The 12,384-nt window shown below is 33.9% G+C and overlaps 1 protein-coding gene across 1 annotated transcript; it reads right to left on the reverse strand.

Moving 5' to 3' along the window:
* Window positions 1-885: 885 nt before the first annotated feature.
* Window positions 886-10,814, reverse strand: LOC121990590 (fatty acid amide hydrolase-like). The gene is made up of 19 exons (XM_042544700.1): window positions 10,465-10,814; window positions 10,230-10,339; window positions 9,599-9,659; window positions 9,324-9,511; window positions 9,042-9,249; window positions 8,813-8,960; window positions 8,623-8,735; window positions 8,454-8,529; window positions 8,309-8,380; window positions 8,185-8,236; window positions 8,001-8,036; window positions 7,811-7,891; window positions 7,070-7,173; window positions 6,892-6,984; window positions 6,718-6,786; window positions 6,490-6,554; window positions 6,273-6,334; window positions 6,106-6,201; window positions 886-1,240 (listed from the first exon to the last, which is right to left on the reverse strand). Exons 1-19 carry the CDS (start codon window positions 10,568-10,570, stop codon window positions 1,178-1,180), a joined length of 1,803 nt encoding a protein of 600 aa, XP_042400634.1. The 5' UTR covers window positions 10,571-10,814; the 3' UTR covers window positions 886-1,177.
* Window positions 10,815-12,384: the final 1,570 nt, after the last annotated feature.

Here is a 12,384-nt window from a genome sequence, read left to right on the forward strand (position 1 = left end):
CCATAAGCATGGAGGGCACCTCGACCTGGGCAAAATAGTCGTTCACAGCGGATAAAGTTTTATCCGCTGCCACCTCGCTGGATCCGTCCTCCAAACCCTTAGGAGGCGCCCTCGAGCTATGGATAGAATTTTCAAGAGCTATAAAAAGGCCCCTGGAGCTAGGAAATATATCAACAACTCAAGCATTCATTTCCTAGCAATAGTCTGAGCGTTCAAAGATTGTAAGTGGTTTCTCCGCTTACACGAAGGAGATTTTTTCTAGTGCTGTCATTGTCTTGGATTAACAACCACTCCAGTTGTAACCAAGTAAAATTTCGAGTCTCTTTCTTTCCGTTTTTGTATTGTTTATTTTTATGCTATTGCTACTAATCTAATTCCAAAACTCAAGAAAGGTCTTTAGTTATTTTTCAAGTAAAACCCTCTCTAGCCGGCCTATTCGGACCTACACCCTTTACCCGCTTGTTGACATGATGAGGTGCCATGTGTATTAGAGTTTGCTTGCATGGATAAATATTATCTCATTGGGTATCAATGCACAATTGATGTATTGATCGAGTTGTCTAGGAAGATCCACCTATCTAGGTAAGTCACTCGACTAAAACTGAATAAGTTCCAGTGATTTATTCTCTTTCAGAGTGTGTGAGACCATCATAAAAGGGTTGCTAAAAAAAAAGACCACCCTAAAAGGGTTGCTAAAGTGACGACTTCATCTTGTTCCACCAGGGTTGTCAGTGAGATCTTCCAACTCATGCTATGGTCAATACAACAAGGACTCCATATGATAAAAATGCATAACTAGATACTCAACAATGATCATTCATTTTTTCTTTTGAAAAAAAGGCAAAGCTTCACTTAAATGAATAAACATCAAATTTTACATGCCTTCTTATAAATGATGCATTTATTGAAGTCTCTTTTAAAATATAAAAAAGAAAGCTATACTTCATCCAAGTCTCTAAAACAATATTTCCATATATCTTTGTATACATTTCCAATGGTAATATATATTCAATTGAGTATCAAATTTTTCTAAGATCTTTTATAGTACTAAATCTTCATGATCTTCACAGTTAAGTTTGACTTTGTTAAGTATTGAGTAATTTCTGGACTCCCTGTAGCTTCTTGTCTCACTTATTCCAATTGAACGCAAAATGTGCTCTGCTCTGCTCTGCTCTGCTTATTCATTCTTGAGAAAATCATAAAATACCTCTGGCTTTTTGCATCTTTTGATGCATAGCATCTGCCATCAAAATAGTTTGTAGTGTATTAGTCCTGGGTAAATCAAAGGAAAAGGAAAGCAAGTGAATTGGTAAATACACATGAATTCATCATTTGAACCTTACAAAGTAACAGCATCTATTTAGGTGATATATATCTATGACCACTTATAAGATGTTAGGATATAAAAAAGATTTCCTTAGAATTTGTTGAAACTGGTCCAACTGATTCAGTTAGCCAACTCCTCAATAAGTTGATAACTTGAATTGGTGGAATGTTAATATAGTGTCCTTTTATATTCTCAACATGCCTTTCTAATTATCGAAGCATCCCTTTAGATGGATTAAATCACCCCTTTAGGATGGTCATCGCTAACAACTCTGCCATCAGTCATCAAAATATCCTTTTGAGTATGATAGATTTATCTTTTTTAGTATCATCATCATCAATTTAATATTGGTGGTCATCAAGTTACCCTATTGGATATCAATTTCACCCTAAGCTTATCCTTTTCTCTTTAAGATGATATAATCCGCTTAGGTGTGATCTTATGAAATTTTCTTTTAGCAATTATCTCCCAAGATATAATGTTTTGAAACTCAAAATATGAGCACTCAATATTTTAAGTCCTAGCGAACTATAAAAGCTTTGGAACTATTTAGTTAGGAGAGGAGAGATCACAATTTGAGTTTGAGTGATTTGAGAGAGAGGGCTTGAGACTTTTATATAGTGATGGAGAAGTAAAGTGAAACAAGTATGAACATGCAGTGCCAATGGAATATTTTCATTTATGGGAGAGTTCTCTCTTCTCAACCAAAGGGCATTCATCTAGATAGTCTTAGATGACACGGTTCCCACAATTGTTTAGCACCATGCAAGCACATGTTGACAAAATACCAACTCACTAAGTCTCTCCAGTTACTCTGACTCCAACTCATTAAATCACTTTAAGAGGGAGATATAACTTGTCTTACAAGGGAGGCAAATTTAAGCTTGAATTTGTCTTTCATTTACATATACTGATCAATATATAAATTTACATATGTTTTTCATCTACATTTGGTATCCTACATTGATCTAGTATGCATGACAAAAAAATTTTATACTTGTATTATTTATTTTTGAAGTGTGACAAGGGGGAGAAAGTGATGCATTTAAATTACAACCTTTCATGACCTAGAAATAGAGAAATGAGGAGTTTGAATTAGAACATTTCATTGATTAACCTAGCTTAAATAAATGAGAAAGATTGTCAGTGCAATCCCCAAGTGGTTGACTTCAGACAAATGATTTTGATGTGTGGGAAAAAGGTTTAAGTTAGGTTAATGTTGTATTTTTTAATGAAGTTGTCAAGTGTGCAGATGTAGGATACTTGATGGGTTATTACATGTACAATGGACGGAGAAGTCAAGTAGGTTAAGAGTGATTGAATACTCAGTGATTGGAAGTCTAATTAGGTTAAGAGTGATCATGTACTTGGAAGTTGAAAGTCTTGATAGATGATACCTAATAAATGAGGAAAACCTAAATGTGAGACCACTTGGTAAAGGAAGGTCTAGAAATGAGAGTTCTTGCACGTAACCTCCTAGTGAGTTTTGAGAGTTTATGAATGACATATATTTTGGATTTTAGGTAAATTTGACTCAATTGTGAACTTGATAAAAAAATGAGTGTTTGCGAGTTAGAGTCGACAATCTAATTGACTAGAAGACAAGACCAGTTGATCAATGTATTGAGTTAACTGTCGAGTCAAATCAAGATGTTCTAATCACAAACATAAATGTTCTATTTAGAGTTGAGTTGAGTTAATATAACTCCAATCAACTTAGGTAGGCTTAGTCAACTATGTAGTTGACTAAGGACCTTGTTTGAAATTGTTGCTCTCTATTTGGGAGTCTACTATGGCAGTTGATTAAAGTGAGTTTAGTGGTCGTAGATTGAATCCTTGACCAAATTTAGATCAAACATTTGATTTGGGAGAAGAATGGAGCAACTACTAGATAACTTATGTGATCAAATATTTCAGTTAACTAGAATCATTTTAGTTGGCTGAAGTATCCATCATCAAGCAGAAGGTTGATGCAATAATGAATTAAGCCAACTTGAAAAAGAGTGAGCCCCCTTGAATTTTGTAGAGAAGTTGTTTAAAGCTGATTTGAAGCCAACTTGGAGGTTATAAATAAAGGGATAAGGGGAGCTCATTGAAAATAAAAGTGCTCAAATTCTACATTCTGTTACTCCCTTTGATTAATTCATAATTTACTTTCAACTTCATAATTTTATTCAAGAATTTATTGTGCTTATTGTTTTTAATTTACTATAAAAATTTGTAAGAGGTTTCTTCACCTCTTTAAATCTAGAGTTGACTTAACTTGTGTAGGCCATGGAGTAAGAATTTGAGAGTTTCAATTCATGTAAAATAGTTGTGTTATTATAATTTATCTCTATTGTCATTTATTTTATTTTTAGTTGTACAACTAACATCTAGATAGCTTTGATGTTGTGTTTAAGATTGCTTAATTTCATATTAAGGCTGTTCACCCTCCTTTACCTGACACATCGATCCTACACCTCTCTCTCACAAGAATGAGTTAGAGTGATTACCTCCCAGGTGTCTAGAATCTTATAGCATATTTTAATTTTTCTTTTGGAACCATAATCTTGGGATCTATAGACTACATAGTTAGGTTACTATTACTGGATTCATATTGGATTTTCAACCTATTCTCCTAGACAACCATGACTCTCCATATTCAATGAAAATTTATTAATGTAATCTACCCCTAAGTAAGATGGATTGTCCATAGGTGATGTTAAGAAAGAGTTATATATATATATAAAAGCATCCAAGGATGAGAAGTCTGATTAGAGATATCCTCATAGTGAAGGGGATGCAAGGTAAATTCTTAAGTGAGTTGAGAGATTGTGATTGGGAGAGGGTATCTATAACTAAGGCGAAGACTGAACCATTAGGATGTTGTAGTCGATTGTTGAGATAATTTAGTTGACTAATGGTGGCGGAGTCAACTAGGTATTTGTTTTAGGTTGATCATCTAGTGAAATGAATATTTTTGTTCATAGTTGAGTCAACTAATCATGGATTAATCTATTGATAAACATATCCAATCGATTGAGCTATAGAAATAATTTAGAGAGAGTCATTCATATGAAAAAGTTGAATGAAAACAATCAAATGACTTAATAATTATAGTGCATCAATCAACAAATTGTGGAATCTAGTTAACTAGTTAGCATCAGCATAGCAGAACGGTCAAGACCAACTAAAGGTGTTGGAGGCCTATTTAATGGGGTGAAGAGGAAAATTTTAGAGCTAATATTCACTATCATTTTATTGTAATTTTTTAAGCTCAATTGTAACACTTCTCTCCCTCATTCTAAGCTCGAATTGTAAATTTTGGGAAGTTTTGTAAAAGATTTCTCCACCTTGAAAGAAGTCTGAGATGGAGAAAAGATAGAGTTTTTAAGAGTGATCTGCTAAGGACCATAGGATGTAGAGTAGGAACTAAGGCTACAAACTATGTACATCAATTGTTAGAATCTGTATTTCTTCCTTGTGAATTCCATTGCATGTCGTGTCTAATTATAAATCACATGAAGAATAGCTATTCACCCAACTCTAAACACCCCCACCCTTCTATTTAATTATCCATCCGTCTAATTCAGTCCCATAAAGTTGTATTAGAGCTAGGAAACTTTTCCTTGGATTGATCACAAAGTAACTGGAAGATGGTTGAGTTGAAATTGTTCAATTGGGTCTAGTCACTAGGCCATTAATATGTCAATTGCATGAACCAATGAGACATCTGTATGACAACATAGATCATGTTCCTTTATATTCTCAACACACTTTTCTGATTATCGGCTCCCTTTTGGGTGAATTAACTCACCCTTTAGGATGGTCATCACCAATAATGACTATTATCAATCGTCAAAATACACCTTTGAGTATGAAAGACAAACTTCTTTTAGTACCATTGTTGTTGATATAATATTGTCGGTCATCAAGCCACCCCTTTAAATGCTGGAACACCCTTTTATGTAAGGCTATTCCTTTGGATAAGAGATTCAAGGTGGAAGGGTAAAACTCTTTCGTTTTAAGCTGATAATGCCCATCAAGTGCTTAAAAAGACATACAACTTGAAATATGAGCACTTAAATTTAAAGCCTTGGCGAACTTTCAAAATCTCAGAGCTCTTTATATAGGAGAGGAGAAGAGCTTAAGAGGAAATATCACAACTTGAATTTGAATGATTTGACAGCGGAGTCTTGGGGCCTTTATATTATAATAGATAGTAAGTGTGAATAAATCAATGTGAATAAAATGTTTCCATTAATAGGAGAGGGAAGATAAATCTTTTTTCTCTTCTCTCCTCTCCTCAACCAAGGGGGCTCATTTGAACTATGTTGGATTGTATAGTTCTCACAATGTTGTTAAATACCATGTAAGCAAGTGTCAACAATTCTTTCACATGAACTTAATGCACATTTTAGAAATTTCTTATTTTTAATCCCAACATTAATATTTGTGCATACTTGAATTAGTGTTTATTTGCCCGATCTTCTTTATCGCTCAAATAGTTTGGGATATTAATTTTTAATTCACTTGTAAAATTAATTTACAACCGTTTACTCAGGAAATAATTACCTAAGTTTCTATTTAACTAATTTGGTAAGAAAACCAATTTCCAATTGATACAAACCCACCCAAAAAGAACATTTTCAAGAGTTAAGTAAAATAATTATTAAAGAAGTTAAAAATTCGTTGTATAGTTTTTAGAAAGAGTTTAGAGGTGGCCTAATGAATAAAGTTGCATGAAAATGAGCTTTGACAGCATAATTGAAGGCATTTTGATGTTATTGTTTTACCTGCATTGCAAACGCTATGTGTAGTAGTGTTGCTTCACACCAAGGTTTTCCAATAAACTGAAGACCGATTGGTAAACCTTCATCGTCATAACCAACCTAAAACATGACAAAGCCAATGTAGACAAGGTACAATCATATTTGATGGATAAAAGAGACAGTATTTGTACCGGAACCGTTATTGCTGGTAATCCAAGAAAGTTTCCTGCTATTGAGTACCTTACAAGTGCAGCTATACGAGATACACAAAGATGTTAGCATTTTACTACTTTTCAAAAAGAAGGTCAAGTCATGCATAGTGCATATCCATTTCAGATTCCCCTAAAATTATAAAGGCAAGTGAAAACAAAATGCAAGGTTCGAGTTAAGGTATATATTTTTGCTCACCGCCATTAATGTAGTCGAGTTCTCCGGTTCTCAAAGCATCACTTTGTAATGGATATGCAGTTACACTAGAAATCAAAAGGCAGAAAAAGTATCCTCCTAAGAAAAACACTCACTTGATGAAACACAGAGCTTAGTGAAAAAGCTTATATAAGATATATTTATAAACAATTGGGGTCATTGTAAAGAAATATTTGCTAAATGACTTTGCACTTCTTGAAGAAAAGGTACCCTGTTGTTGGTGTGACTATCACATCTGCCATTTTGAAAATCTCCATGTGAAAGTACATTTGTCGTCTCCTGAATATAAATCCATAATGGAATGTATTTATGAATATACATTTGAAATTTCAGAAGTCAAGCACATTTCTATTGTATCCTTTGTTGAAATTTCTGAAAACTTACCTTATTCTTTGGGCATTTAAATAGTCTCTACTACTGAATGCACCATAGGCAGATATTGCAACTCTTGCGTCCCATCCTAGTTCTGCATAATCACTAGCTTAAGCATAATTTTTTGTTAGCGCCACATTCAGATAAAAGTTTACAGAGTTAGATTAGTTTGTTAATTAGATTTGCTTACAGTTTTGTAAAATATGGAGCCATTGAAGCAAAACATTCAGATCCAAGTGTTACATAGTGAGCCAGGCGCATCTCTTCAATCTCAGGAACAGTCACATCAATTACCTTCATGTAGTATCAGAATGAAATTAAATTCAATGATATCGTACTTTCAGTTACCACCTGAATAAATGATATTTTGTTTTTCAAGCATTTAACCAAATCACATTCCTATGTTGGTTTATCATTGAATGCTCCTACCTTATTTTTTTAATTCTTCCAAATTACCCTTTGTTTTCATCTTCTCCCAACTTTTTGTATCCAACTTAAGACAGTGAACTTGAATCTCTTGCACTTAATTTGCATAAATCTTAGTTTTAACAAAATAACCCATAAGATTGGTTAGAATTGTACAAAATTGTCACAAGATATAAAAATCAGTTTGGACTTGATTTTTTTTAAAAGGAAAAAAATTGATTAGTTCAAATTTAGATCATTGTATAATCTCTCTAATGACATCATATACAAGTATATTTGTAGACATTTTGTGCTGATTTGAAAATTAACTTATGACTTAAATTCCAGTGTGAATTGGACAAAAGTCATCTTCTTCTATGAACATTTTGGCTAATAAAATAATAAAGACTATTTTCTCGATATAATGTGGTTGTCTCATCATTCTTCATTTAAGGGAACATTTTTTATTTCTTTATCTTTAATTTTGTGCAAAATGTTAAATCAAGTTGCCAATTGATTCTATTACCTTCCATTTATAATGCTTGCATAGCATCTCTAAAGCTTGTTCACAGCAATTTCTGATGTCAACGGTGCTGTCATTAAACCACTGCTTAAACCCAAAGAAGAGATTATTGGAATCTACTTCTGAAAACTAAATATATATATATATATATATGGACAATAGTTCTAAGTCCACACGTTGGCAGTAGTCTAACCTTGCCATATTTTGCAATCTGGACGTCTGTGATTGTCTGTTTGTAATCAAACAGTATGTGAAAAGTGTGAAAATCTTTGGAAACAAAAGATTGACTATTGAAAATGCATATTTATTGAAATCTTATTCATGATTGGACGTTTTAAAAACCATTTTGTTCAAGAAAAATTGTGTTGCTTCCTTACCTGTGAAAGTGTTGGTTGAAATAAAGGAAGCTCATTAGAAATAGCTGCATAACTGGATTAACAAATCATACTGAGATTCATATGGTTCAGTGGAATTATACTAATATGATCCTAGAAAACTTACATTATTAATGCATCCTCAATAGTTGCTGATAATATTCCTGGCATCCCAACTGTCCAATTTAGCGGAATTATCCTGAAACAATAGCCTAAATGCAAGTTATAACTGCCATTAATGATAGGGACAGAATTTCTTTTCACTTGATTACCCAGAATCTGAAACACGACCAGAGGTTGGCTTGAGTCCAACAACACCACACAGTGCCGCAGGCATTCTCACAGATCCTGGAAAGTGAAGATTCTTGTGTGTTCGATAGAAATATAGAAATATAGAAATAGATTGGCTGTTGGTTCTTGTGAATCGGCTTAATTGCCTACCTCCACCATCAACACCAAGTGCAACAGGGCACAGTCCGGCAGACACAACCGCAGCCGATCCGCTTGATGAGCCACCGGAGATCTTGTTCCTATCATAAGGATTTCTTGTAGCTCTGTGCAACAATTGACTTAGTGTTAAAAAGAAAAAACTTGTGTCTTTTTTATGTTGCTAAATATGTTTTGATGATACCCATAGTGAGGATTGATGCCACTGGTCCCAGCCCCAAGCTCATGCATGTTGGTCTTCCCGACGAGAATAGCACCACATGATCTTAGTTGCTTCACACAACTTGCATCTTCAACACATGGTCTCATCTTATGCAGCCATTTTGTTCCTCCTGCAAAAAGTACACATCACTTGACATGAACAAATTCTACCTACTATGAACTGCTCATTGATTACAGATTGAGGATAGTGCCTGTTGTAGGATAGGGAATGCAATCTATCTCATCTTTGATAGCAACTAGCACCCCATCGATAGCTGAAATTGGTATGCCTTTTTCATATCGTTTAGTTGATTCTTCTGCTTGCCTGATAATGTCTTCAGCGTTGTAACTAATGAAGAAAGCCATTGAGGGATTGGAGCTGTCAGACTCCTTCAAGGCTGATAAAAATCTTTCTGCTACCTGAACACATGTATCGTTAATGTTAGTGCCTTGCATGCATAGCAAAATCAAATACTTGATGCATATTAACATACTACAAGTGGAGTTGTTTCTCCTGATCTGTATGCATTCCAGAAATCTCGGATCGATCGACGCTTGAATTGAGATGCTGAATCACTAAATGTAGATTCCAAATATTCAGGGAGGCAATTTACAACCTCTTGAACACGTTTGATAGGACATAAGTTGGGATTTATGAGACTAACATTTTGTTCCTGGAAATCTGAATCATGTATAACGGTAAAATTTTGCAAGTGAGACTAATTAATGGTGGTAAATAAATAAATTATGATCTTGGTAGAAATCACACCTTCCCAACTGTGGTTAGGAGTGAAAAGAGGTTGTTCTTGGATTTCAGCAAATGAGAGAAACTGCAAGAAATTAAACAATTAACCTCACGAAGAAATTTTCACTCTTTTCCAAACTCTTGCAGAAAAATCTCAATTATATCTTAGCGAATGCTTGTTAATTTTTAAGGCAATCAAGGATCATAATAGTTGGATCACAATATCTTCTAACCAAACCCAATAGTGGCTTACAAAACAAACGAGGAAGATGATTAGTTCATATATCACAGTATTTAAATTTAAATTCATTGTTCATTAGCAAATATTCTGCAAACACATTGTTTTCCCAGTGAATGATGCATGCTTTCTATTGTTTGCACTATTTTTCTTCTTCAGTTTCTGAACCAAACACAATAACTAGTTTCAACCACGAGCCCTCTGAGAAATCCTAGGTTTTTTTTTCTTTTTTGGTTTTAAGTTCATAGAATTGATCATGTATAAATCTTCTTATAATTAAATACCACTTGGTCAATGGAAAAGATTTTAATAAAATGAATTATTAGAAATGGAACTCAAATCTAATTGGCATATATATCTTTACAGTTATAGCAAAAAGGAAAACTAAGAAAGATTTGGAAAAAGGAACTCCAATACCCTATGAATTAGATTATCCTTCTTCAGCAGATACAGTGCCATGGCTCCAAGAAACGGCGATTCCAAAATCCATGTGAAGATTTTTACGAGAAACCCCGCCACTCGAGGAGCTAACATTTTCATCACAATACTCAATACTTCAATCTCAATCCATCTAGAGCTATAGAGGACTAGCAGCTGCTTTTGTATTCAGCGACAACGTGGTGACATGTAACAATTAAAACAGAATTAGCACCTTTGACTTTAGGATGTAGATAAACTTCGTCGCTGTTGGGCCCGAGATCGACCTCGCCAACAGATTTGTAGACCTTCCCGGCATCTCTCAGTCTCAACAGACCCATTTCCTCGATACAAATTCGATGCGATAAATTGGGTATGTTAGTGCAGCTGATCTAGAGAGAGAGAGAGAGAGAGGAGAAGCAAGAATATTAGGAATGATGGAGCGTTGACATTTTGGGCTGAGGAGATGAGGCAAAAGAAAAAATCGAGTTGTATGCATAAAAAATTGACAGAGAATTGAAGCATAAGCTGGACGGGATAATTGATTCATCATTATCATCATGCTTGGTTTGTGGCCAAAGGAGGGGAGCATGGCACTTTGTATTAAACGTACAAACTTTGTTCTCTTGGAGACTCTTTTGGACAGACCGTCACTGACTTCTTCCTCAGAAATTGTTAAAAGAATTGTTGGTGTCAGTTTTGTTTTTATTTGCATGTTTTTTGGTTAAGAATACCTCCAGAAGCATATGCGTTTATTAGGAAAATCTACATATTTATCATTTGGATACTTTGTCAACCGACATCCTCTAGATTGAGACCAACTTTGATTTAGAAATTATTTAAACTGCCATACCTAACATCGAAAAGTGTAAGAGAAATGGAGGCAATATAAGGTACTCTCAATACACGTCACTGTAGGAAATCTATCAAAGAGTTTAGAGGGAAAACAAAAATATAAATATTCTAACAATTTCACAATATATCTATTTTTAATCTCAAAATATGCTTCCCAACAATATTTTCGTGTAATCAATATGCAGGATTTCGATATTTAATAATATACCTTCGTCTAGTTAAGTTTGATCAAAAATTGATCTAAATATAATTTAATATTTGAAAGTAAGTTAAGTCTAGTCAGATCAAAGTTGTGTTGAATTTTGAATTAAATTCAAAACATTTTTTGGTAGTATTTTTAGTCCCACATTGCTAAGTGGAGAAGCTTGGAAGGGCTTATATAGGAAGCTCTTCCATCCATGCTTAGCAATGATAAGGGGACCTACACGCATGCGCGGGCCAAGCCCAAATCGAGTGGATTTTGGGGGGTTCGAGTCGGAAATTCATAAACCGGGCGTCACGTACGCGATTAACGCGCGCAGGGGGGGTGCAAATTCTAGGATGAATCTTGGATTCGAAAGCTCTAAATATGGACTTAGAGATCTCAGAATTTCATGAAACAAATTTCCATGGGTTCTTAATTTTCTCATGATCTTAAAAATATCATAATTCAGAATTTTAACCTAATATTTTGAGTGTGATGATTTTTTAACCCAAATTTAATGTAATTCAGGTTAAAAAATTACTACACTAAATATATTAGGTTAAAATTATGGGTGAAGATATTTTTAAGATCATGAGAAAATTAGGAACCCATAAAAACTTGTTTTATGAAATTCCGACATCTCTAGGTCGATATTTAGGGCTTCTGATTGATTTTTCTTTTTCTTTTTTAAATTTTTTTTTTAAATCTAGGACGAATACTGGATTCGTCCTTAAATCTGGGACGAATATAGGAATTCAGCCCAAAATCTAGGATGAATCTAAGAATTCATCCCAAAATCTAGGACAAATCCAGGATTCGTCCCAGAATTAAAAAAATAATTAAGAAAATAAAAATGAATTGGAGGCTCTAAATATAGACCTAGAGATCTCAGAATTTCATGAAATAAGTTTCTATGTATTCGTATTTTTCTCCTCATCATAAAAATATCATAATCCTTAATTTTAAAATAATATATTGAGTGTGGTAATTTTTTAAACCTGAATTAGGTCAAATTCGGGTTAAAAAATTACGACACTAAATATATTAGGTTAAAATTATGGATTAGGATATTTTTATGATCAGGAAAAAATTAGGAACCTATAGAATTTTTTTTCA

Source organism: Zingiber officinale, chromosome 6B (genome assembly GCF_018446385.1).
Source record: "Zingiber officinale cultivar Zhangliang chromosome 6B, Zo_v1.1, whole genome shotgun sequence".
Taxonomy (NCBI): Eukaryota; Viridiplantae; Streptophyta; class Magnoliopsida; order Zingiberales; family Zingiberaceae; genus Zingiber; species Zingiber officinale.